Source organism: Vespula vulgaris, chromosome 7, assembly GCF_905475345.1.
Source record: "Vespula vulgaris chromosome 7, iyVesVulg1.1, whole genome shotgun sequence".
NCBI classification, from domain to species: Eukaryota; Metazoa; Arthropoda; class Insecta; order Hymenoptera; family Vespidae; genus Vespula; species Vespula vulgaris.
In genome coordinates, this window is record NC_066592.1 from 7,124,122 (window position 1) to 7,150,370 (window position 26,249).

General features: G+C 30.5%; 4 protein-coding genes across 21 annotated transcripts in view; 3 read left to right on the forward strand and 1 right to left on the reverse strand.

Moving 5' to 3' along the window:
* Positions 1 to 183: 183 nt before the first annotated feature.
* Positions 184 to 2,935, forward strand: LOC127065389 (uncharacterized). 6 transcript variants are annotated; one of them, XM_050997662.1, is made up of 4 exons: positions 184 to 1,111; positions 1,265 to 1,555; positions 1,736 to 1,785; positions 2,271 to 2,935. In XM_050997662.1, exon 1 carries the CDS (start codon positions 293 to 295, stop codon positions 1,058 to 1,060), a length of 768 nt encoding a protein of 255 aa, XP_050853619.1. In that variant the 5' UTR covers positions 184 to 292; the 3' UTR covers positions 1,061 to 1,111; positions 1,265 to 1,555; positions 1,736 to 1,785; positions 2,271 to 2,935. The 6 variants fall into 6 exon arrangements, with proteins under 6 accessions (XP_050853619.1, XP_050853621.1, XP_050853622.1 ...); XM_050997664.1 differs by having other exon boundaries at positions 1,265 to 1,359; XM_050997660.1 differs by having other exon boundaries at positions 185 to 1,136.
* LOC127065390 (uncharacterized) lies at positions 2,132 to 9,300 on the reverse strand. 4 transcript variants are annotated; one of them, XM_050997666.1, is made up of 6 exons: positions 9,178 to 9,300; positions 3,977 to 4,108; positions 3,338 to 3,418; positions 2,986 to 3,113; positions 2,738 to 2,899; positions 2,132 to 2,444 (listed from the first exon to the last, which is right to left on the reverse strand). In XM_050997666.1, exons 2-6 carry the CDS (start codon positions 4,035 to 4,037, stop codon positions 2,232 to 2,234), a joined length of 645 nt encoding a protein of 214 aa, XP_050853623.1. In that variant the 5' UTR covers positions 4,038 to 4,108; positions 9,178 to 9,300; the 3' UTR covers positions 2,132 to 2,231. The 4 variants fall into 4 exon arrangements, with proteins under 4 accessions (XP_050853623.1, XP_050853627.1, XP_050853626.1 ...); XM_050997670.1 differs by lacking the exon at positions 9,178 to 9,300 and adding an exon at positions 7,068 to 7,086; XM_050997669.1 differs by lacking the exon at positions 9,178 to 9,300 and adding an exon at positions 5,723 to 5,812.
* On the forward strand, positions 7,108 to 12,775 carry LOC127065379 (synaptotagmin-1-like). 3 transcript variants are annotated; one of them, XM_050997648.1, is made up of 10 exons: positions 7,108 to 7,404; positions 8,632 to 8,798; positions 9,515 to 9,634; positions 9,772 to 9,860; positions 10,641 to 10,772; positions 10,926 to 11,123; positions 11,827 to 11,979; positions 12,079 to 12,199; positions 12,279 to 12,451; positions 12,543 to 12,775. In XM_050997648.1, the coding sequence occupies exons 2-10, from the start codon at positions 8,657 to 8,659 to the stop codon at positions 12,750 to 12,752; spliced, it is 1,338 nt and encodes a 445-aa protein (XP_050853605.1). In that variant the 5' UTR covers positions 7,108 to 7,404; positions 8,632 to 8,656; the 3' UTR covers positions 12,753 to 12,775. The 3 variants fall into 3 exon arrangements, with proteins under 3 accessions (XP_050853605.1, XP_050853602.1, XP_050853604.1); XM_050997645.1 differs by having other exon boundaries at positions 7,109 to 7,404; positions 9,515 to 9,640; XM_050997647.1 differs by lacking the exon at positions 7,108 to 7,404 and adding an exon at positions 7,411 to 7,674 and having other exon boundaries at positions 9,515 to 9,640.
* A 407-nt stretch (positions 12,776 to 13,182) lies between these two features.
* The window catches only part of LOC127065366 (mitogen-activated protein kinase-binding protein 1), a 106,610-nt gene continuing 93,543 nt past the window's right edge, over positions 13,183 to 26,249 (forward strand). For 3 of the 8 annotated variants that reach the window (XM_050997567.1, XM_050997574.1, XM_050997573.1), the window contains exon 1: positions 13,184 to 13,530. The gene's annotated coding sequence lies outside the window, so the exon portion shown is untranslated. Of the gene's footprint in view, positions 13,531 to 26,249 lie in introns of all 8 variants that reach the window. The other 5 variants (XM_050997572.1, XM_050997576.1, XM_050997577.1 and 2 more) reach the window with 3 other exon arrangements.

Genomic DNA, 26,249 nt, shown 5'->3' on the forward strand with positions numbered 1-26,249 from the left:
ATCGCTCAAGATAAGATAATACATCACTTAATATTAACGCAACTAATAATTAGCGAGAGCTAATTGGCTGCGTTTAATTTTTTTTTTTTTTTATTTGAAAATAATAAAACAATTTAAAATATATAATTCAATTTCCTATTAAATAGCGGCGCTGCAATCTATTTTTAGTATTCTGTCGATAACCTAGAACGTGAGTGAGAGATGACAAAGCCAATCATTACGTCGTGAGAAGCCAAAGAAATGTATTGAATCTCTGATCTGTGGTGTGTATTATTTTTTATTAGTCAACATTATGGCACGTGAAGAAAATATGAACAAATATTCTAACATAGAACATATACGTACAAACATGCTTTGGATGGATATCAAAATTGTCGATCCTGAAATGGAAGCTTTAATGAAACAAATAAATGAAGAACAAACAAGGTTGAAGGAGGCATTGCGTGAAAAGTTACGTTTGATGAAGTATGATACAGATGTTATACAAAAAGAAAATGAACAAAAAAAAGTATGGTTACAGTCCAGAGGAATACAATTGGAAGAAAATAGCTATCTGGTTATCAAGATAGAGAATGAAGTTAGAATAAAGGAGGAACCTACAGATATCGTGACGGGTCAAAATGGGTACCACGAAGAGATGACTGTGCAATTTTTGGAGGAACTTAGTCATACTGAAAATAATATGGCAGTACAGGCAAGCGATACAGAAGTAGAAGTTAGTAGAGTGAATAATTGCAACGTAGAGACAAGTGATAAGGAGAGTAAAAATGATATTTCAAAGAAAAATAATCAAATTATAAGAACGGAAATAGATAATATCGATATTAATAATAAAAGTACAAAAGAAGAATCTGTAGTTGCAATGAGAACATGCAAAAGTACATTAATAAATGTAGAACCGGTTGAGGATATTTTATTGTACGAGAAGAAATCAAAACGTGATATGAAAAGACGAATGCTTAAGAAGTATAAAGCCACTTTAAAAAGGAAAAAGAATGCCAAAGAAAAGATGGAAGAACTACAAAATAATAAAGATATTGAAAGCGAAGATCAGCTTTAAATATTCAACTTAAACGAATTTGTAAAGAGGAGTAATTTTTGAAACACAAAAGTACAGTTATATTGTATATTTTAATGTAAGATATATTTAAAGACTTACTTTAATTATTTCTTATCAACTACTTTATCTTACTCCAATACAAAATAAGAGATATGGTAAAGTATTTAATAGAAAATAATCTTATTATTTTAATTTATGTTGTAGGTACCAATTTATTATTCAGACCAATTAAGATGTTTGGACAAATATTTGCATTCAAAGTATAAATGCAGAAGCAACAATGAAGATGTTTACTTTTGGTACATGTACTTTTTGTATAATCGAACCAAATATTATATATAAGTGTTGGATATGTAACAAATTGGTAATATGAATGCTACCGATAGTTAACACGCAAATTACAGTAGATTTTATTAATGGTGCATATTCCAAATTTATCAAAGATAGTGGCTCAGGGCAGTAGTTTTCATATAAATGATGTAGCAACTGCATCAGGTACAAATTTATTATGAACTATAAACCTGAGATATTTAATTTGTAAAGTATAGTAATGTGTATTGAACAATATAATGCAATAGGTTATTCGCTTAATACACATATATAATTTTATAAAATTGTTTAATATAATTGAAAAGTTTATTATAATTCTGTTATTTACTAAAATATTGTACACAGGTGTTTTGTGTCTCTCTTTCCTGGATTCATGTTTGCAGTAATCAGAAAACGTATGTATTTGTGACTATCCGTAATCAGGTCATTTTCATCAACTCGTTACGCTCTTTCTTCGATATTAATATCACATTTATCTCATATAGATAGTGAAATTTAGCATAGCTTTGATTAAAAGAAATATATGTAATACAAAATATCCAAGATATATATATATACATATACACACTATATTCTATATATATATATAAATGTATACATAGAAAGAAATTATACCACATGAAAATATCTTCTCGACAAAAATTCTCTTTGCCTAAACTGTGTTATAGATCTAATATTAATTCTGTTGCTTGTATAAAAGATGTTTTATTAATAAATATAATAAATGTTACGTGTAAACTATTGTCATATTGAAATTTGCTTTTTGTATTTCGTCTCTATTACGATACATATTACGGGAAATGGCTTCGTGTCTCGCGTAAGCATTTTCTTATAAACAAATTTAAGTTTTATTATCAACTGATTTATATAATTTTTTTAGTTCTTCTAGTTTCTCCTTGCCCCCAGCAGTAGACTGTGTTTTCTGATGTGACTGACTACTACCGTTGGTGTTTAAAGAAATTTCCTCATTGGAAACTCGTTTCAATGGCACTTGAGTCCCGGAGGACTTTGACATTTCCTTACTCCAATTCATCAACCAATCGCTGGAAGTATCCTAAAACACAGTATTTCTTTATCAAGTTTTTGTAATTAGATATTAGAAATATTTTATGTTAAATGTGGGGGAGAAAATTAAAACGTTGCATTAGTTTTAATCGTAAGGGTTTCTTTTAAATTCACGTAATAAATTATAATGTTTAAATTTTCAGCTGGTCCAATTGGCTAATCTAAAAGGAATTACAAAAAACGAGGAACGTAAAAAGAAAAAAAGGAAACATGCATGCTACTTCTTAATCTTTAAAGAGGAACCGGAAGAGTTTTTTCAATTCTTAATTAAGAATTATTTACATTTTTATTATCTTCCGTATTTTGAACTTCGACGTTCTTCATCTTGTCTTCGAGCTTCTTGAGCTTTTCTAGCTCCTCGTATATCTTACGTTCGGTTTGATATTTCGCGATAGCCTGTGCCAAAGGGCCTAATTCTCCCTTCATCGCAGCCATGTACATCGCCTATATGAGATAAAAATACAAAGTAAATAATATATATCTTAAGGCTCTATAATACTATGTGGTCAAAGTGCTTTTGTTTTTTTTACGTCTCTTCTCTTTTTGGATTCGTTGGTACCGATTGGATCGGTATCAGTTTGAGGTCCCAATTCAAAGAGAATTTGAAAATCGGCATGTTCACCGAGTCGGAAACCAACGCCAAGTCTCGAGTCCGTTCCTTTCGTTTGAATTCGAAAAAAATAAAAAATAGAAAAAAGAAAATTAAACGACATTAAAGTTTAAATTGGCGACGATACACGTAACAAAAGATTAGGAAATCTACTCTCGTCGTTCGTTTATTCATGGATATTACGTGTTACAGGTGAAAGTATTGGTTTAAGACACGATTGTATATGGAATATTTCCCCATTGATTAGCGAACATGTTTCCTCGTTTGCTTACCTTTTTTTATTGGCGGTATGTTCGAATAAATTAGCGAAAGTATCGTAGGAAGTTCTTCCGGTATAATCAAACTCGTCGCATCTGAAAAGATTTTCTTTCACTTGTGCAATTCCATAAATGTTTCAAAGCGTAAAGTGGAGACTTGTCGAAAGAGAAAGAGAGAGATACATTTTACTTAAGAGTTGTTACTCGACTGTTACGTTACACGATCGTTACATCACACAAAGTAGAAATTAAAAGCGTTGATCTTATCACCTTTCAGTCGGTGCAACGAGAAAAGAATTAAAGGAAATAATGGGACACAGAAACGATTTGTAATCTTTTGATCTTTCTGTACGATTTAACTCTTTCGTTTCATAAACTTCTTTTATTGTTGTTATCATTATTATTATTATTATTATTTTATTTATTTTTTTTTTAAGCAATTACGAATCAAGTTATTTAGCAGAGTATGTCGGTGTACTTTGACGACCGTGATTTTTTCGCTCCATTTCTTTTTTTATTTTATTTTCGTTTATTATTATTTATTTTCTTTTGTTTTTTTTTTTGCATTGAGGTCAGGACTTTACTTCGAAGCAATTAATTTTTTTTCGTTTGTCTTTACAACGTATTGATTAAGAAATCAAAAATAGTACTTACAGTCGCAGAGAAAGATCACAATGCTCAGTCTTAGGATCGAGATATTTGCAAACGTAGCCATCGCTCTAAATAACTTTATTTATTTTTTCATTAGGTATTCAATGGATGCATGGTTTCATCTTTCTCGAATCACTGAAATTAGAAATATATTGTGAAATTATGATGACTATCAATGCAAATGTAACATTATTTGCGAGTTTCATAATTATTTTTAAAACAGATTTATAAATAGATACGACTTTTAAGAAATTAAATTAGAAAAAAAAAAAAGAAAAATCATGTATGATGACAAACTTGCGTAAAGCTTACGTCAGTTTACAGATTGAACAGTTTCTAATATTGACATTAGCATATTTCACAAACTCGAGAATATATTTCGGAAACTCGTTAAGATTTAAAATGAACTGAAATTTGTAAATGTCTTATATTGAAAGGCTGCATAAATTAGCACTTTTACGCTTACAGAGATTTCATTGAAATGAAGAAATTTTATTTTTTAACACAGCTTTCACGAAGTACACTATAAGAGACTTTTCCTTTAGATACTTTCTCAATTTGTTGATAGAGATATAGATAGATCCTTCAAATCTCTCTCTCTCTCTCTCTTTCTCTCTCTGGATTGATTGCACTGGTTTATTTTCTTATTTTTATTCGTTAATTAATTAATTAATTAAAAACAAATCTGAGTAGGGCAGATCGATGAAAAACAAAAAGAAAAAAAATCACCAATCGTTTTAAAAAATCACAAAAATGAAAATTTACAGTCAATCGTTTTCACGTCCGATCGTTCGTGTCCAGTCTCTCTTGGTTGAACTTACGTGAAAGTGAAATGTAAAAGCCGGAGAGACTAAGGCACTACGTACCAGGGCAAACTGAGTTACAGACTGAATCGTTACAGAATGTGCAGGTAAGTTCTTGGACATCGTCAGGTGTCCGGGAAGAAGTTTTAAAGTGAAAGGAGGGACGTGGATCGGGGATCGAGGTCAACTGCGGAAGAACTTATTCGATATCGACGTCTCAAACTCTCTTTCTTTTTCATTTGACCCTTAGAAACGGTGACAATGTATCGAGTAATAATAATTTCTTTCTCTTTCTTTTTTCTAGTTTTCTCTTGCATCAAAAGTTACAACTTTATCCGTACGTATAAATAATATGTTGATCTTTGAACACATGTAATTATATCTCTTTATAATCTATTAATTAAAGAAAATCATGATTTTAAATATATAAGTTATAAATGACATTGTAATCATTTGATATATGTGTATATATATATACACACAAGTGTGTCAATTATAATTAAATAATGTAATAATTATCAGTTTTATATATAAATATGAATTACACGCAGATCTTTTGACGTATATATAATAATTATCTAATAATTAATTAAATATAATAATATCATGATTTTATTTATACATATAATTAAATGTGAATGTTTATATGAATACAGATACATATACATATGTTAAAAATTAGACATTTATATATAACATATATATACATACATGTGATTGCAATGTATAGAGTCAAACATGCGATGCGACAAATCTTACTGATTAAACGATTTTGTTTATATAAAAAATGAAATTACGATACAACAAATAAATAAATAAATATATATATAACCTTTAATAAATATATATGTTTATTTAATTGTATTATTAAGTTATTTGTTAAATAAATAATGAAACTAATTTTATATATATATATATATATCAATAAATAAGAGATAATACATACATTCATTCTCGTAAGCTATAAAATGAAAACGATTAGAAATCTAACAAAAAAATTCTCCGATCATGGCTACAGCCTCGTGCTAGTAATCTCTGCACCGATTTAAATAAACTGGATGATATTGATGAATATCGATTATATTATTATTTTATACGATGTATAGTTTCTTCTTTTTATTCTAGAACATAGTTTTCATTGAGAATACACGAAGATCGTGCATCGTTAAACATTATCGATATAAAAAGATACGCACAACCGCGTTCACTAACTTTTTTCTCTCTCTTTTAACCCACGCGACTTTTCCCTCGTATTCGAATTCAAAAAATCGAAAAGAATTATGGAAAGCGTGGGTAGAGAGACTAATCATTATCAAGAATTCAACGATCTCTCTCTTTCTCTCTGATTGTTGACTAGACAAGATTAAATCAACGAATGAGAATTTGAAAAGTGAAACGACCGAGTATTTTAAATTGAATGGTTTCTCATTCGTAAACAATCAAACGTAAGATAAAAAAAAAAATACTGCGGATAGCATTCGTTAAATTATTAAAATTTCAATCAAGAATGCACTGGAGTTTCTCATCATCCATAGAAAAAAGAAGAGAATGAAAATGAAAGGAAAAAATGGCTCGACTTTTTAGAATAAAAGAAAAAAAAAAGAAAAACGAGGAAAGAAAAAGGATATAAGAAAAGAAAGGGAAGAAAAAAAAACGAGTTAAACAGATTTTCACAGCATTAGAGTATTTAACGTCGTCGAACTAACGTAAAATGTTCTTTTTTTCAAACGTGGAAAAAAGTGAATACTAAAAGGACTATACTCGGTTTGCATTATCAGCGATAACACGTGCTTTCCTCGTTGGTTACACACACACATGCGCTCGGACTTATGTTAACACATACATATATCAATATAAAAATCTACGCGTGGCATTGTTCTGCGTACAGTTAGAAACATATGTGTGTATATCCATACATACATACATACATACATATATATATATATATATATATATATATACACGCACGCGGCATATATACAGCATACACACAGTATACATACACATACACCCACGTACAAATGAAAATGACGCGTATAAACGACAAAAGTGTTACGTTCTATCGTTCAGTATATATGCATGCGTGCATGTATGTGTGTATATATATATATACAGATAAAGACGGAAAAGGATAGATAGGCGCGAAGGTGCACGGAAGTTCGAAGAGGGGACCACACCAATGTAACGTGCAATACGTTTCTCTTTCTGTCTCTCTCCATTTGTCTCCTTCTCTTTCTCTCTCTCTCTCTCTCTCTCTCTCTCTCTTTTTCCCCCTATCCGTAAATACGTACGGTACGTCGTGTTGTACGGTACACGTTGCATTTGTCTCTCCGTCTTATTTATTTCGTTGAGGAGGATCGACGAAGGACGTTCGTTCGACGTCGATCGATTCGTTCGTTTCGATTGGTCAAGTTACAACTCTTACGTCGTATACATCATATATACACATATATATATGTATGTATATATATACATTATATATATATATATACACATATACATACGCGCTTAGAGAAACTTTGTGTAGTTGGTGAATTCGTCGATATATTGACGATTAAACGATAACGAACGAGTTCGTGTCAGTCATCATGGGATTGTTCTATCTTGTACGAGTGTTTCATAAAGAAGGTAATCGACAAAGAAAAAGAAAGAAAGAAAAAAGGAAAAAGAAAGAAAGAAAAGAAACGAAAAAGGGGAAAAGATTTATCGATCGATAGATCGATCGATCGATCATTTTCAAAAGAAAGTGACTAGTGATCGTATGAAAAAACAAAATATAATTAATGTTAAGGATCCGTCACGGAAGTGGTTGGACGATAACATTAGCACAGTGAAATATCGTTTTACTTCCGTTTAATTTTCATTAAAGTGGAACGACGAGTGTGAAAATGGTGTTAAGTAGGTATATTGTAATACGTATATATTTGAAAAATTCTATGGAATATTTTGCGTGTAAACTCGAATACGTGAATGGTTTTCTTTTCGTTGTGTTTTCTTCATTTCTTTTCTTTTTTTTTTCATTTTTCGTTCTTAATTACGATGCAGGTGTGTCCATGCGATCGTGCCTGATTCATCGTTCTAAAAATATCATCCATTAGAAAACCGTGGAAATCTTTGACGATTGTTCATCATTTAAAACATGATACATCGAGGAGGAGAAGGTAGAATCGATTTTATCGGTTCTGTTTTTTTCTTTTTTTTTTTTTTTTTACTATTCTATTCGAGTTCGTCAATGATATACGGATTACGAACACGAGTTCGCGAAGCTTTGGTGACACAAGTGTTCTCCACTTGTTGCTATTTCTTCAGTATATCTGTTCTTCTTCTTCTTCTTCTTCCTCTTTTTCTTCTTTTTTGCGTTCCATCCTTCTTCTATTTTTTCTTCAAACTTACTTGTTAGAAATGCGCCGTAACATCTACGAGCGTGGGATTAAATGTACAAAACGTAACGTAGCTAGCCTTGAAATTGGCCAATTATATCAAACATAAATATATATATATATATATTTCTTTATCGGTCGAATATACGAGGACGCAAAGAAAAAAAAGAAAAAGAGAAAAAGAATAAAGAGAAAAACGATAACTTGCTGGAAATAATGTATGCGTGAGTTACTTCTATTTCCTTTTTCTCGTTCTAAGCAAGGATATTTATATTCATATATATGATATGTATAATAATTCATCGTATAGTATAATATCGTTTTATAGCGTCTATTTTTTCTTTTAGTTTTTTTTTTCTTTCTTTTTTTTCAATATAATATTTTTATATCTGACAATTGTCAAAAGAAGATAATAATGGAAAGGAACACAGAGCTTAGAAGAATAGTATCCTTGATCTTGATTTCTGTATTAAAGGACCTTGACCGTCCGATCGTAGTGAATGGTGGACACCGGATTATTTGGCCCATGGGGCCAGATTATATTGGTCGTCGTTGTTGCAACGACTGTCCTCTTTGTTTTACTCATTGTCGCCTGCTTCTTAACACCTGGTTGCATCGGTTACGAGTGTGCAAGAAAACGCAGTAAGCTATTTATATATATATATATGTATGTATCTATGTATGTATATATATGTATATAAAAATAATAATAGAATAATACAAGAATAAAAAAAAAATTATAATTTTATTATATTATTATATATTACTATAATATTTGCGTGTGTGTGTATGTATAACACACATACAAAATATTTAAATTTATGCGATAAATATTACGTATTATTTATATATAATATATATAATATTCATGCATAAATTTTATACGTAATAGATATACTTAGCATCGATTTTTTACAAATCTATTAGATCTTATATATACATATATATCTGTAACACTTCTACTTCGATCGATCGAGCTACTTATTATCTATTTCGAAATATTTATAAAGAAATGACTTACGATATACTCGAGACAAAGCCAATTATGCCTTTGTTTTTGCGCGGGACGAATAAGTACGTAAAAACGTCATCGTTGTACTCTTCTCGTTTCCTTTCAATGATTACGTAATTAACTATGCTAGTCGACAAGTACGTAACTACAATGAGCGTATTACTTCGCAGACGCACCTTTTACAATTGGTTAAAACCATAATGAAATTATTATATCGTTGCATATTCATTTAATATTTTATATATTCTATAATAAATGACAAAGTATCTAATCGGACATGGGTGAATAGGTTTTCTTCTTCTTCTTTTTTTTTTCTTTTCTATTCTTTTATTTTCTTTTTTTCTAGAGAAAGAATCTACGAATATTTTGCCACGAATAAAAGGACGAAGTAACGACAATGTCAAGTTGAACGATGTCAGTTATAGATCTTGGAGATTGGGAAGTCTTTACGAAAATGGTAACAACGGTAATGGTGCGATATTATTTTTTCTTATCTTTATATTAATATAAATATTTAATATTTTAATTAATCGTGTTAAGGAAAATTTTGTTTAAAGAAAATAAAAGAGAAAAAATAAAGAAAACACATTTATTAATATATAGGAACGATCAGCGAAAACGTAGAATTCCAAAGGAACTCGGTTAATTCCACTTGCGGCCAATTCGAAAGCATCGAAACATCATCAACTGTGGTAAATCGAAAAATCGGAATTTGATTATGATCGGTTTGTATAAAGGAAAATGTTTCAGAACGTATGAATATAACTTTACAACGTGGTTTTAGTAGATTAAACAATAAGAAAAATAATTCTTTTACAAACGAATGATTTCGATCACGATCTCGTTTCTAAGAATACAATCGAATTACTAAATATTTCGATAATTCCTTTTGATAAACCAACTTTTTTGTTCGAACGAATGATTTTTCCTGAATAAATGGATCGTCGGACTCTAATCCGATTAATAGATCTTTATTTGCGAGCGAAGACCGGATAGTTATTAATGCAAGTTAATTAGCAATACAGCAAACTGTAGATAACGTTGAAATAAATTATTTAAATTAATACGGAAATGTATTATTACTGGGATTTCGCAATATATTTTGATAATAACAGGAAACTTTGAACGAGTCAAAATCGCGATGATAAAATCTCGTAAAAGTTTGTATTCGTGTCGAGATTGGTAACTTTGAGCAATTTTTCTCTAACGGCAAGTTGTAAACGATTGATATAAAAACTTGATTTCTATCTTCGAAATAAGATCATATCCGAGAAAAGTTTATATTTATATGAAGTATTTTTTTATTTTTATTTTTTTTTATTTTTTTTATTTTATCCTGCCAAATTAATATTGAATCATTGAAGTTCTGAAACATCCTTTATAGACAGTTCTATTCACGACGATATCATTTTCTTTTTTTTTTATTTTATTTTTTTAATAAATAATTATTCTTTGTTTTATTTCATTCGCAGAATTTGATTCAAACCGAAAAACGAAAGAACGATAAAAAGGAGAAGGAATTTCCTACGGAATTGACTTTGAGTTTGCAATATTTTCCTCCCTGCGACGAAACTATTACGGGAAAGTTCGTAGTCGGGATCGAGGTATCGAATTGAAATTTTCGAATAGATTGCTTCTTTCGATCGATAAAATTCGAATGAAAATAGAATTATTGTTCGAACGCGTTTGGATTTATTTTCGTTTTTTTTTTCTGTTTTTTCCCTTTTTCCATTTCTTTTTTTCATTTCTTTTCGTAGGCGCTATCCAGTCTTCCACCGAAACAATACAATTGCACGGTCGAGCCTTACGTGGCTTTAAATATTGTGAAACAATCGTGGAGTCACAGGAAACAAATGAAATTGCACAGTTTTAGAACGAGAGGCATCAGGCATACGGCCAATCCGATTTACAGGGAAACTTTTGTGGTGGCCAATGCGAAACCTCACGAAGTTAAGGTAAACTCGGTTCTTTTTATCGTTCTTCCTATTTCTTTTTTCTTTTTCTTTTTTTTTTTTTTAAGGCGTTTAATATGTACCATACATCCTGTCACAATGCGTTACGTTCAAAGTATGTCGTGAAAAAAAAGAGACAAGATGAGAGAAAGAGGAAGCGAGAAAAAAAGATAAAAAGAGAGAGACAGAGATAAGCCAATGTTAGTTGTATAATCCTTTCGTAGGTAACGTACACGTGTAAAGTATTTTTTGCTTTTTCGCACGAAATACCAATGACAAAGTCCGTTCGATATTTCAACGAGTAAGAGTCATTAAAAATAACAGACTTTCGTTATGGAGAGGCGTTTAAACTGGTTGAAAAGTTATTACCTTTGTTCAAGTTTTACGTAGATAAGTTAGCTCGAAATGTATTCGAACAGTTTTGTTGCCAATGAAATCGAGCCCGTGTTTTCGCATTACATATTGCTACGGAAATGGCTCGTTTCGGTGACTCCGATAAATGATTCGATTACACTCGACTGTATAACGAGTTGCCAATTGCAGGCGCCGCTTTTCGTTGCTCCCTTGAACTTTCATTACGAATCGAAGTTTAATTATATATGTCCCTTTTCTTTTTTCTTTTCTCTTTTAACCGTATTTTTTTACCTTTGCTTTCTGTTTACTATCTTTTTTCTTTTTCTTATTTTATTTTATTCCTTTCGCATAGGAATGGGCTTTAGACATAGCGGCGTACGATCACGATAGGTACGCCAATCACACTGAACTGTGTTCGTTGAAAGTGGCAATCAAGGATGTTAAAATAATATTTAAAAGTCCCGAGAAACATATGTTCAATTATAGAATGAAACCATCCTATCAGGTATAAGTCGCAATTATTATTTCAATCTTTTCTTTCTTTTCTTTTTTTTTTTTTTAATCCTTCGAATTTTCAACATCCATTATAATTTAATTTTCCTAGGAATTCGGCAAAATTTTATTAGGTGTAAGCTATTTGCCAACGGCACAGAGATTAACGATTAACATAATGGAATTGCGGAACGTTAAAGTTCTTAAATTCGTATCCAGTTTAAATGAATTTTGTAAGTTATAATTCTCATACGTTTCAACTTATAACTTTCTAAATGTCGATCGAGAAATTCCATCTTACACGCTTTTCAGATCCCTATGTAAGGGTACTGATGTTGAATGGAAAGACGGGAAAGAAATTGAAAAAGAGAAAAACGAGAACGCTTCACGCTTGCGCTCAACCGGAATTCAATGAGACGTTGACATTCGATGTGACATATGATCAATTGGATACCGTACAATTTTTAATTGTATTATGCAGCAGGGCACGTATAATTGATTATCTTTAAACTTTTGCAACGAACGGAGAACGGAGAACGTATCGGTGTGTTAAACGAGATCAATTTTTTTTTTTAGGTTTCATTGAAAAACATTGAACCTACGAATTGTAGCGAGCATCAAAGCGACAGCGAGGATTCGGTAAATTCGTTTAAAAAGACCGAAGATATTTTTATCGGTAAAGTAGCTCTTGGAAAGGGAGTTCGAGGTTCTATGGAAAGATTACATTGGTTTTTGATTTTACAAAGTCCGCGTAAACTAGTCAACATTTGGCACACTTTAAAATAAAGACGCTATTATTATTATTATTATTATTATTATTATTACTATTATTATTATTATTATTATTATCATCATACATTTTATTTTAACGAAGCATTAATACATCGAATGGAATAGAATAGAAATAAGATTAACGTAGAAAAATAATATTTACATATAATAATTTATTATTAGTTTTATAAAGAGAATGCACGTACGCGCAAAACACACATACACGTACTTGTCAATATCCAAAGATTAAAATAAAAATTAAACACCGCTCAAATAATCCTAATAAATCAAGAATAATATTCGTAAGGGAAAGAAAAAAAAAATTCGTATTTGGCGCCGACGAGAGATGACGAAAGCAAATAGTTCGCGTTCCGCCGCGTAAGAGGTGGTGGCGCGTCGATCGCAATGTCAACTCTACCGACAGAGGGCAACAACGGCGCGTTGCGGCTCGCGTCGCCAGTTGGCTCGGCGACGGCGCGGCGGATGGTCGTTTTTTCCGTACAGACTAGCGGGCTTTAGTCTGTTTGTGACTCTGTGAAAGAGTGTGTGTGTCGTGTGTTCGATCTTTTTTCTCCCTCGTTGTCGTCGTCGTTGTCGTCGTCATTGTCGTCCTCGTCCGTAGTAATCGTCGATTTAGTAATCATTGATTCGTACATTATCGCGTAAATTTTCTCCTCGTCGTCGTTCTCATCGGCATCTTTATCATCCCACCTGGTGGTACACGCAAGGACACACCTGTGCATCCCGGATTCCGGCGATTTCTGCCGACAGAGCGTGCGTCGAGAATCGAATCGTAAGTATAAACGCACTTACACAGTCTCAATTAATTGGAATAAACGTAACCTCTCTCTTTCTCTCTCTCTCTCTCTCTCTCTCTCTTTCTTCTTCCCCTCTCTCTCTCTCTTAACAGCGACCGTTACGTTGGAAACGTAACCTCGAAAGTCCCGCCTTCTCATTTCCCCCCTCCCCCTTTATATTTTTCAAATTTCCTATAACTGTTGTGTTGAAACTACTTTGTAAATACGGGTATACGAGTATCTCCAACAGAAATCTTTTTTTTTTTTCTTTCTATTTTTATTTTATTTTATCTCTTTTTCTTTTTTTTATGTCCAGTTTTTATTTGCACGTAGTCAACCAATCATGTACCGGACAGACATCTTTCTTTCTTTCTTTCTTTCTTTTGTTTTCTCGGGAATCGAGTAAGCGGGGCACGCGTTCTTCTTTAGTCTTTTTCAAAGCGACCAATCAAAAGTGACAGGATCGTGTCCGATGGCTGTCGTTCGTTAGCATCTCTTTCCAGTTCACTTCTCTTGAATATCGACAGAATAGTATCTCTTCTCTCTCTCTCTCTCTCTCTCTCTCTCTCTCTCTCTCTCTCTCTCTCTCTCTCTTTGTCTATCTCTTTCTCTTTCTTTATTGTTCAAACTTCTCGTAATTTCGTCGATCATATATATTTCGTCACTCGATTATACTTATTCGGAATCATTTTGTACGATGTTAATAATACGTACGACTATTATATTATATACGATGTGTACGACGTTCGGTATAAACAAATGTTTCGTGAGTTCTCTCAATCACTGCCGACTATCGGAAACTTGAATGGCTTGGAAATAATCGTTATCAAGAAATCGTTATATTAGATACAATCTCAAAAGGATGACGTTCGATCGTATAGTTAAAAAGAAGGTGAGTCAACGATCAACGAAAGGTATATTCTTTTTTTTAGCTTTGTCACTTTTCGTAGAATCGCGCGGCGATTTTTAAACGTGCCTCGTGGAAACACGTTTCTTTTCAAAGCGTTCGAGCATTTTCTTTTTTCTTTTTCTTTTTCTTTTTTTTTTCTGTTTCTTTTCTTTTTTAGGTTAAGTTGTTTCGTAAAGTAAAAGGAGTATACTTCTTAATCCGTATATTTGAGTCTTTCTTTTTTTACGTTCGTTAAAATACATACACATTAGGAACGAATTCTTTTTATTTAACGCATTGTAGATTTTAGGTTAGCGTACGAACGAGTATTTTTCTATCTTTCTTTTTTTTTTTTTTTCTTTTCTTCTATTAAGTATCATTTTTTAATACTTTAATTAATGCTATTACGAATGAAAATGAATGAAATTACGTGCGTGAAATAACTTTTACGAACGTTTTTCCTCAACTCTCGAATTTTCAAATGCCGATGATGTCTCAGATTATGCTACATCCACATTGGCTACGTTGTTCGACTCGTTTGTCAAGTCACTGTAAAAAAAAAGAATATGTATGTGTGTATATATTATGTATGTGTATGCCGCTACCTGCTTAGAGTAGGTTCTAGACGCACAAGTTTCTGAACGTTTCAAAAAGACGACGAACCGTCACGTTTCTTCGTATCTGTTTTATCCGAACGAAAGTGAATTTATTATACGTGTTAAGGACGTCTTCTTAATGAACTTTCTCTTGGAAGAGCAAGGAAGATAAAAACGAAGAAGAAAGAGTCCTTCCTCACCTTCAACTTTTAAGAGGTTACGTATACGTAGAAAACTACAACAACAAACATTGATATTTTTGTTTTTTTTTATATATATATATAAATATTTCTATTCGATAGCATTGTTTATATCGCATTATAAATATTCTCTATGAGAATTCTCATCGGAAGATTTTGAAAATTTTAACTAGGTTAAGGTAAATTAAATATCGAACACTGCCGAGCTCAGACATTTTATACGTACACAATACATATAACCTCTAACATTTTAGTCGTATATGACACTTTAATAAAATTGTTTTCGTAGCGTAAATTAATTTTCGTAAGTCATCTCGAAAACACGATGAATATATAATACAATGTGATTAATAATAAATTATCTTTTGAGCTACTATGCGTTCGTGAGAGAGAGAGAGAGAGAGAGAGAGAGAGAGAGAGAGAGAGAGAGAGAGATATTTCTATCTGCGAACATTATCCCTACATTTATCGATCTCTGGCGCGAAATTTAAATCGTTCGTATGGAAAGTGAAAGTATTTTATATAAATATGTACATATACGTATATAATTACTACACATATTTATTATATAATCGTTAAAATTTGTATAGATTCTTATAGATATATAATTCCTCTCTCGATCGCAAGAATCGATTGTTTCATAAAATCTTTTTCGAGAATGCTGTCGACGTATTATAGACTCAAGGACTCTCTCCTCTTCTCATCTCGTCTCGTTTCTTTAGTTTTTTTTTTTCTTTTTTTTTCTTTTTCTTTTTTTCTTTTTCTTTTCTTTTTTTTTGGAATCCATCGTGCACTGAGGTTAGAAGAGAGTGGCGTTAGCGCGAAATCGAGGACTTAACCGGGTTTGTGAAAGGCTATTAAGCCGCGTGTTGTGTTGTTGCGGTATGCGTCTAGACGATTCGTCTGTTAAAGAACTGTGGTTTTCGTTGCACGTTCGACGAATGTGCGCTTCGAACGTTGATAGGTTAGAAACCGAGATACATATAGATAGATAGATAGATAGATAAATGGAATAGGTACACATCGCGAGGGAGAAAAAGAAATATCTCTTTTTATGATGAATACAATTCTATTTTGACGTTGAAAAATATCATCATTTATCGTATTTTCTTGAAAAATTGGAAATATTTTTTAATAATTCTCATATTTTATGAAGATATATGTATTTATTTTCTTTTTGTGTTTTCTTTTCTTTCTCTCTCTCTCTCTCTTTCTCTTTTATTTTTTTTTTATTTTTTTTTAGAGAGAAAATTAATTAATTCAAATATTAATTATATTATTATATTAAAACAAGAAATATATAGAACTATATATATATATATTATGTATATATGCATATATATATATATGTATTAATATCAATTAAGATTAACTCGATACCAATATAACATATTACAATATAACATCAATATTAATTTGATGTTCTCTTAATATTATGATAAATTAACATACAACATAATTAACATAGAATTAATACAATATTACTACAAATATACAATAGATATTAATCTCTCTATAACCCTTTTACATTAATAAAAAAAGAAAAAAAGAAAAGGAAACGATACTATCGATATTACTTAAACAAAAATAAATAAATAAGAGAAAGAAAAAAACTAGAGAATAACGATAAGAAAAAACTTCTTTCTTTTTTTTTTCCTTCTTTTTTCCGTTTTCTGAGTGATATCTCGTGTTTCTGCGTAAGGCGAGAGACGAATAAGATTAAAATAATAAGAACGGACGTACATGCGTACATACTTATATACATATATATAAATCATCAAACACATCACACACACGTACATATATATATACATAAGTATATATATATACATATATATATACACATATTGGTCAGGGAAAGTGGCAGGCACGCTTATCGAGCGGCATGCGCGAAGGCAGTGGTTTTAGCTACGTGCTTCGTTAATGCGGTACGCCCGACTAGAGCGTCTGCTTTAGCTCGGAATACTAATGTCCAGACGAGTAAGTACATCTCCTACGAGTTGTAAAAGATAAATTTAGCTTATGGGGATAAATACATAGAAAAGGTAAAATATTCTTACCGAAGAAAGTAGATACACCTTAATACGATCCTTGGTGTTTTACGTCATTAACGACATAAGAGAAAACCTTTGATATCATTTATTATGTTAATCGACTCCTACGATATATTCATACATGAGAAAGAGATTTGTAATAATGTTTTACGAAATTTAATCGGAGTTAATATCGCGATAATGTAATTAGGTTTATAGGATAAATAGAACGAGGAAGATATCTCGTACGATTTCAATCGTTAATATGATTTTTATGAAATTATTTTATTTTGTTTTGTTTTGTTTTGTTAACAAATTATCTTTTCAAGTAATCGTTTACGTACGTATTTATATTAAGCAATAGAATAAATAAGTTATGATGAATCATGAATTTACGAATCTCGTGAATTTTAATATAACTTCTATGCAATTGATTTTTATACTCGCGTGTGTCTATAATTTATTACAAACAAAAGGAAAGAAAAAGAATATATATATTATAATAAAATAAAACTGTTGACTAATTTTATAAAAATCATTTATTATCACTTAACTGAAACGTTTAGCATATGAATCAAAAAAAAAATTGCGAGTATTAAAAAAGATGTTTCTAATTATCGTCTAGCTTGTCGCATACAGATGTGTACATAAATACGTATATGATGTATGAGACAGTTTAAAAAAAAAAAAGAAAGAAAAAGAAAAAGAAAAAGAAAAAAAGTATATCTATAGAGAAGGAAAATTTGTATCGTTAATTTTGTAAATTTCCATCCTAATAAATGCCAAAGACATCGATAAAGACTACGCAGGTGTTAGCGAGTTAACAAAGTAATATATTTGAACGACAGTTAAAGAAAGAGTAAGGGATGATGACATTAGAACGAAGTCTATAAAGACTCGAAAATGTGTGGTGTATTATAGACAAGCGCATATGGTGCCGCAGATGCGTTCTATCCGAGCCAAAGGGTTTTTTTTTTTTTTTTTTTTTCTTTTCCTTTTTTTGCAGCTCGAGTGCAAAACGTGAGCATGTATGCATGTTAATCCGTGTCAATTGACTAGTAGAAGTACAGCGTGTTAGTAGAACGAACAGTTCGCATGATTTCAATCGTTTTGAACTTTTAATCGGTACACATTTTCAAACTTGATACACGCGATATTCGTGTAAGCAGAGTTCGTGCAACTACTACCAATACTATTATGACTACTACTACTATTCATCGAGTTTCAGCGACTAAAAATAATCGTGCGAAGATTTGAAATGAGAAGGAAGGAAGGAAAGAGAGATAGAGATAGATAAAGAGAGAGAGAGAGAGAGAGAGTGGGGGAGAAAGAAGGGTAGAAGGGAGGGAAAATAAAAAAGAGAAAAAAAAGAAAAGAGAAATAAACACGTGTCATTTATACGCGTCGAAAGTTCACTGAAAGTTTACAGGACGGAGTCACTTTGTTGTCATTGAATGTACGCTAGTTAACTGAAAGATAGCACGAGGGTGTCACTTAAGTGCCAGTAGTATATATATATATGTATATAACACAGACATATATATACATATATATATACACACGCATACTCTCTGTCTATCTCTCTGTCTCTTTCTCTTGGATGCTCATTCGTAATTAGCGTCAATAGGAGCCGTCGTGCTTGGCTATTATCATCTATCTACTATCAGCTAGGTAATTTGATCGCTGGTAGTCTACCGGTAAGATAATATTCTCGTTTGTCGCACCGTTCTATGTTAACAGAGGAGAAGGAGGAGTACCGTTCGATAAATCAAACCTGTTAGTATACTCTTATCCAATAAGACTATATGTTATTTTACTTCTTCTCGTACTTCATTCAATTTACTTCTTTGAATTATTTGTATAAGAAGTAAAATGAGTTATGAATACGTGATGATATAATAAAATATCTCGGACTTTTCAAGTATTTGTTATGTATGAAAAAATATACGTCTTGCGAATATGTAGATAATTTTTTTTTTCTTCTTCTTTTATATATACTAGATTTATCAGTCCTTTTCACATTAATGATACCATCGGTCCATTGAAATTTTTCATAAAAACTTCTAACGCTTTGAATGTTTCGAAGATATTTTCTATATACGCTTTTTTCTTTTTTCTTTTTAATTAAAGGATTTCTATGAGCTTTCTCAACGTGCATAAAAGCCCACTTCTTTTATTACTAATCAAATATTTGTTTACTTTATATTCTATGAATAAAAAAAGACTTCGAGTATCGGCCTTTTCGATGTTTTTAGGTCACATAACTTTTTATTTTAATCTTTTGAAATGTGAAAAAGACGAAAGTTTTTATTTATTTATTACAGATGTTATATAAGAAATATATATATTATACAGCAAAAAAAAATATAATTTACGTATCTGTACGATTATAATCGTTCAAACGTGAACATCCCGGAAACTTAGCGGTAGAACTTCGATAAAGATAATGTTCAAAGCGTAACAACGAATTATTTGCTTCGATAAATCGTTAGATAACAACAACTGAGTTAAGTCACAAAGCAGTAGATATAGTTAAGAACAATCTATTACTATCTTTGTGACAGAGTTCTACGTATATATATATATATATATATATATATATATATATATATAAATATAGAATTTGATGACGTGTATTGGTAGATCTTAGCTTGGTATAATGATAACTATAACTAAAATCGAAATACCACGTCTGCGTTGCCATGGAAATTTCGTGGAAAATCATTTTAAGGCAATGGCAAAATACGACAAAGAAAATAGGTCCGAAAGCTTCAGCTCGAAGACTCCTAGTAATGAGGAAAAACAAATTCGGCTGTTGGATGGATCTGTCCAAATTAAAAGCTTCTGGATAATGTCCAAACGAAAAGCAAACTTCAATTCCCTACCTAGCTTTCTCTCTCTCTCTCTCTTTCTCTTTCTCTCCCCCTATTTCTCTTCTTCTTGCCTCTCTCCTACTCTACCGATCTTTGTATTGCTATCCTTTGAAAACGCTTTTACCCAAAGTTCGACTAAAATCAAATAGTTCTTTCTATATATATATATATATATATATATATATATATATATATATATATATATATATATATATAGTATCTTTCTATATATTATATAGTATGTATGTGTGCTTTTCCTTGTACTTTTATTTTCATCTTTTATTTTTTTTTATGTTTTTATTTTATTTTATTTATTTTTTTTTTATTTATTATCGATTTCGTTATACATGCATATATCGACGCAGCCATTCTTAAAACCCACGCTATTTCAAGACTCGTTCTTTCGATCATTCTTATGCAAATGCGATTTTTGTACGACTCTTTAACTACCACGCTGAATGGCTGAGAGAGGAGGAGGAGAAGGAGGAAGAAGAAGAAGAAAAGTAACGAAATGTGTCGGATATTATTCGAGTGGGCACTGTGTATGGGAAAATTTCCGGGTGCAAGTTGTCTAGACGCGTTTAATGGGTTACGTAGACCTAGACGAAGGTTTCGAAAAGAAAGGGATATTTTTATGATTTTCTTTTTGCTTTTTGTTTCCTTTTTTCTTCTTTTTTCTTTTTTTTTTTCGTGTAATTTATTTTATCAATGAAACGTCATTAAATACGTGCGACAGTGTGTACTTTGAAGAATATTTTTCAGAAGAAAAAAATTAAAGTGATTTGTTATCTTCTTGGGATCATCGATGTCGAGCCAATGAGAGTTATTTTGTACAAAAGAAACAAAAAAAAGAAGTTTTCGAAGTATATACAAAATAAAATACTGGTCTCCTTTACAAAATCGATTTTTAATATTCTGATCGAGTTTTGTCATGCGATAGAAAAAATTTCAATAATTTGCTTAATGATTAAAAAAAAATAAAAATAAAAGAAGAAGAAAGTAAGATTCTGAAAAAAAATTTCGTGTTACAAAGATTAAATAATTATATGAGATATAATCGTATTCAAAAATATATTCAAATCAATAGTTTTTTAAGGTATCATTGGCATCGATTTGATGAGCATAATTTAGAGAAAACGTTAAAATTTTTATTATTAATTCAGACTTAGAACGGTTTGCAATTTTGTCAATTTTTAGAATTTTATGATAGGAATCTTTATAGAGAATATTCTTAAAGGATACAATACTATCGATTCTAAAAAAGAATATATATATATATTATTTTTATTTTGGAAGATCAATCGTTTTTTTAAGAATATTCTAAAGCGTATATAATTCCCTTAAATAAAGAATGATAGAAAATATGACGTATAAATTAAGTTCAATTTCGTACTCTTTCCGCGAGCGGACGAGAAGATTAATTATACTAATGTACCGGATGTACGATCGTTAACGATAACTATACGAGCGTAGGGTATAACGTGATAAAGACATTGAACTATTAATATCCGTTTGATTTTATTTTTATTTATTTATTTTATTTCGTTTTCCTCAAATAAAAATTGTATTTTCTATAACCTAAATTAGTTGTAATTGTTTGAAACGACAAGTTCGAGAATAGAAACAGTGACACTCGATTCGAATGACGATCGAGCCGATCATTGTAGAAAGGTATTTAGGGGAGTACCTATTTCGAAAGATCTATTTCTGCAACAGTAGACAGTTAGAAGACGACCTCGCGAACTTATGGACACCCCTTTCCATGTTTTACCTAAGACCTTTCCTATTATACCTATGTATATATGTATGTATATAAGTATATGTATATAAGTATATGTGTATAAGCACGGATTGGTGGTTAGAAGAGATTTATGGTTAGATGAGCGCCAACCATTGTTCCACAGTGGGCCAAAATTGAAATCTTAATATTCCATAATGGGTCGCAAATGCGAACGTACGATATTAAATATATTGATCAAAAGATTTTCATTACTTTTTATATCTTGCGTCAGTATTAATAATGAAATATCAGTAACTCATATAATATTGTACGAGTGATTAGTATTATACCGATCAACAAACAAATTTCTAGTATTTTATAAACGAATGATCGATATTTGTGACGAATATCGACAAAACTTTTAAACATTTTGTTTCTTCAAAAATAAAATTTCGGATCTTTCCTGTTATCCGTCCGTCATATTACTTTGCTATTCCATTTTTCTATTATTTTTAGCATTTTTTTTTTCTTCTTTCTTTCTTTACCAAAAGTTATCTGTACGAATATGTGTATATAATAATAAGTACTTAAAGTATAAATATTTCTTGTTGGAATGTAAAAGAAATCGTTTAATCGATGAATCGAATTCCATATTTAATTTAATAACTAAATTGTAGGAATTATACTTGGTCGGTAACGTAGTGGAGATCATTTTCGTCGTAAGATCTAGCTTTTTCCCATGGCTTTTATCTTTGACCCGTGAAAATAAGCACGTATACAGTAGAAAAATAGAATACATACATTGTTGTAGTTGCTTCTATGTACATCATGGCGAACTTTCCATTTGGTTCCGGTAAACTTGAAAATTACTCGTACCACGCACCGAACTTTCTCAGGCCATTACGTTAAATTCGAACTTCCGTTCTTCGTCTTTCTTCCTTTTTTCCTTTCTCCTCCTCTTCTTTCACTTCTTTTTCTTCTTCGTCTTCTTCTTCTTCTTCTTCTTCTTTTTCTTCTTCATTTTCGCTTGGTAAGATCTTTCTGTCTTTCTCAAATCTTACTTGGATTAACCAAGGGTTCTCCATAAAGATGCAGATGAGCTAGGATAATACTAACCCTCTGACACAAGAGAATCGTTCGCTTCTAGTATCTCCATATCGGATAGCTAACAGTAATGTTCCTATTGTTAATGAAATTTACTAGCAATCTACATCGGGAATCTACGTTCACAGGATTTCCAAAGTCGTAAAACGATTTAACTATTCCACTTAAGTTTTATCTGATCGTTTAACATCGAAAACAAATTTTCTCTCTCTTACGAAATATTATTTCCAGTTCTTTTTTCTTTTTCTTCCAAGTTTCGTTGAAGAAAAAGAATCATGTATATAATATATATAATCTTGAATTTTCGTTAAGATTTATTACAAAGTTTCGTCGTATCGTTAAATATACGTCCTGTTTGTTGTACAAAATGAGATATCTAACTTTGAATAATTTTTGAGAATTATACAATCTTGTATAAAGATTGTTTTCGCAAATCTCAAAGTTATATACCTTTTCAAAGTAAATCGATAGTGTTATATGAAAAAACGATTTATTTAATCCTCGATTCGAAGTTAAACGAAGAAAATTTTTTAACGATGGTAATAAACGAAATTATATTGTCTGTCTCTGAAGTATAATTCATACATATAAAGAAAAAAAAAAAATGTATTCGATTCACAATGCAACAATTTTATTACGACAGATAATGAAAAAAAATGTATGCATCGTGTAATAACTAATGCTTTCGAAGGAAAGTAAACTTTCTTTCTATTGTATCGTTTTCTACAATGTGTAGAACTAATAATTCATACGTTTTACACAAAATTAGAATATTACTTATACTTCTATTCACCCTGTATAGAATTGGTAGGTGGTCTCTAGTAGTTGAATGCATTCATATCTGATTCCGTTAGCGCTCCAATAGTTTATCGATAGGTACGTCGATGTCTCGAAACTGAAATTTGAGCATGTTGGTACATAACTAGGTCGTCGTCGGTGAACAGGTCGGTGAGAATGCAGTTTTAGATGTAGGTAGTGCTTCTATATAATCTATGAACGTTGAAGTTTCCTTCATAGTCGTTTTCCTTATCCTTTATTCTCTATAGAATGTGACATAAGAATGAAAAAACATCGATAACACAACGTTATAGATTATCTCGAAAATTAGTTTTTCTATAGATCTTTTTTTTTTTCTTTTTCAATACGTAAGGAAAAAGAAAAATAAATGCTCGAACAACGATGTTCAACAGTGGATTTGCAGACAATTAATTGTGCACACTAAAGTTTTAATTAATTAAATTTAATTGATAGAGGGCGGTTTTATTCATTACAACATTAATGCGTCTCATTAATTGTTAACATTTTTTAACATACATTGTTAAAGAATAATATTTATGATGCGAGTTCGAAATCCGAAAGAGATCTATGTACGTTGGTTGGTACGTCGAATTTTTTTATTCAATTAAAAGGAATCATTTTTCTTTTTTCTTTTCTTTTTTTCCTGTATAACTAACGTTAGTTCATATTGTTATTTATATCGTTAAAATAGTAATATTTATGATTTGAGTAGGAAAGAGATTTACGGACTTCGATTGTATATTAAATTTCATATTTTATTAAAATTGTTAAATAATTCTGTTTTTTTTTTCTTTTTTTCATATTTACAAACGTAGAAAGTTATTTCATTGTAGAATTTTCGAAAGGAGTTTAATAAGCCGTCAGACAAGTATAAAACATAAATTGCTTAAAAAAAAAGATGATGTTTATGATTTAAGCAAGAAATCTGAAGGAGATTTGCAAACATAGATTGTATATTAAATTTCGAATTTAATCAAAATAGATAAATAATTTTTTTTTCTTTCTTTCGTAATAACATTAATTCAGATCGTTGCATTAATCAAAGAAAATATTAAAAAAAAAATTATGAAAAAATAATATGTATAATTTCTCGATTTTTACTTATGAAACTTTGAAATCCTTGATATTGACAGATAGCATAAATCTAGTGTTAATTAAAAATCAGTTAGCTTGTACGCGTGTATAAAGAGTTCTATTAAATATATTCTCCTTTCCTCTCTCTTTCTCTAGAACGAAGAAAAATAACGAAGTAGATACTTTTCTATCCTGTCGCCATAAAAGAGGAAGTTATTTCGTTGTAGAATTTTCGAAAGGAGCCTAGTAGTAAGCCGTCAGAGAAGTATCTACAACGTTCTACCTTTCTTCTTCTTAGCTAACTTTTCTTTTGCATAACCGGATATTTCGAGCGTAAATTAACATCGTACGGCTTTCAAAGCTGCTTTTCTTAGTCGTTTAATAATGCATTTCGTATATATACATAACTATGTATCTATACGGTCGATGGAATGTTTGTCTAAGTATAAAAAGTAGAACATCGTGGTGTAGGATATCTATCTAGATAAAATTATCTTTTTATAATAAGTTCTTTTCTCGAAGGACGATGAGAGAACATAACGATATCCGTGTTTCTTATTTTGTAGATAATTTATTAGAATTATTATTATTGATAGTAGTAGTATCAGTATTATCGAATTATAAGATTTTTATTTTCGTTATAAAGTCTTGCTCGTCTAGTTTCTGTGTTCTCTTTGCAATTAGAAATCCATTAGATTCGTGGTCATATAAAGTAATAATGTCTATTGTGTGTCGTTCACCCAAGCTTCTATATTGTAATCTCATGTATATTGCACACACGTGCTGCTTCATGAACTTATGCAAAAACGATTATGCAGTCACAATTTTTTTTCTCTTTTTAATTATTGTAAAATGTAAAATTTCAAATCTTCTTACTTTAATATCAACTTAAAGAATTCTTTCGTTAAATTAATTCATTCGTTTGAGTTTTGTTCATTTCTTATATTAATATATTTTATAATTAATATCTTAAATTATATTCAAATATTATTCTTAAGGATACAAATCGTGGGTTATTTCAAAATCTAAAGTTTGAAATAAGTTTCGATGTAAAGTTTTTTCTCATAGTTTTATCTCTTTACAATCTTTTATCCTTATAGTAATGTATATACATATATTTTTTCTTTTTATATTTAATATTTTAAATTGTTACAAACGAAAAATTATCATTAAGAATTGGAATAGTATTTATATTAAAAATTTGAAATCTGCGAATTTATATTAATACATAAATTGTATAAATGGGGTTTATCAAAAGGATCGAGTCGTCATTAAATAAGATAAACCTTTTTATTATTCGGTTTTTCTTTTCTTTCTTTCTTTTTTTTTTTTTTTTAATTAATTTATTTTTTACTAGTTTCGTTGGGTGACATTGAACGAAGCTTGCTTTGTTCCCGTTTAGATATTTCCACTTATTTTTCTTTTTCT

Bases quoted from the DNA above. Each gene is read 5' to 3' on its own strand.
- LOC127065389 (XM_050997662.1), top strand. From the start codon at position 293: ATGGCACGTGAAGAAAATATGAACAAATATTCTAACATAGAACATATA.
- LOC127065379 (XM_050997645.1), top strand. From the start codon at position 8,657: ATGGTGGACACCGGATTATTTGGCCCATGGGGCCAGATTATATTGGTC. The intron at 10,773-10,925 runs GTATCGAATTGA...TTCTTTTCGTAG, and splicing joins AGTTCGTAGTCGGGATCGAG to GCGCTATCCAGTCTTCCACC. The intron at 12,452-12,542 runs GCACGTATAATT...TTTTTTTTTTAG, and splicing joins TAATTGTATTATGCAGCAGG to GTTTCATTGAAAAACATTGA.
- LOC127065390 (XM_050997666.1), bottom strand. From the start codon at position 4,037: ATGGCTACGTTTGCAAATATCTCGATCCTAAGACTGAGCATTGTGATC. The intron at 3,419-3,976 runs GTAAGTACTATT...AAATCTTTTCAG, and splicing joins TGTGATCTTTCTCTGCGACT to ATGCGACGAGTTTGATTATA. The intron at 3,114-3,337 runs GTAAGCAAACGA...TTCAAACGAAAG, and splicing joins CATACCGCCAATAAAAAAAG to GAACGGACTCGAGACTTGGC.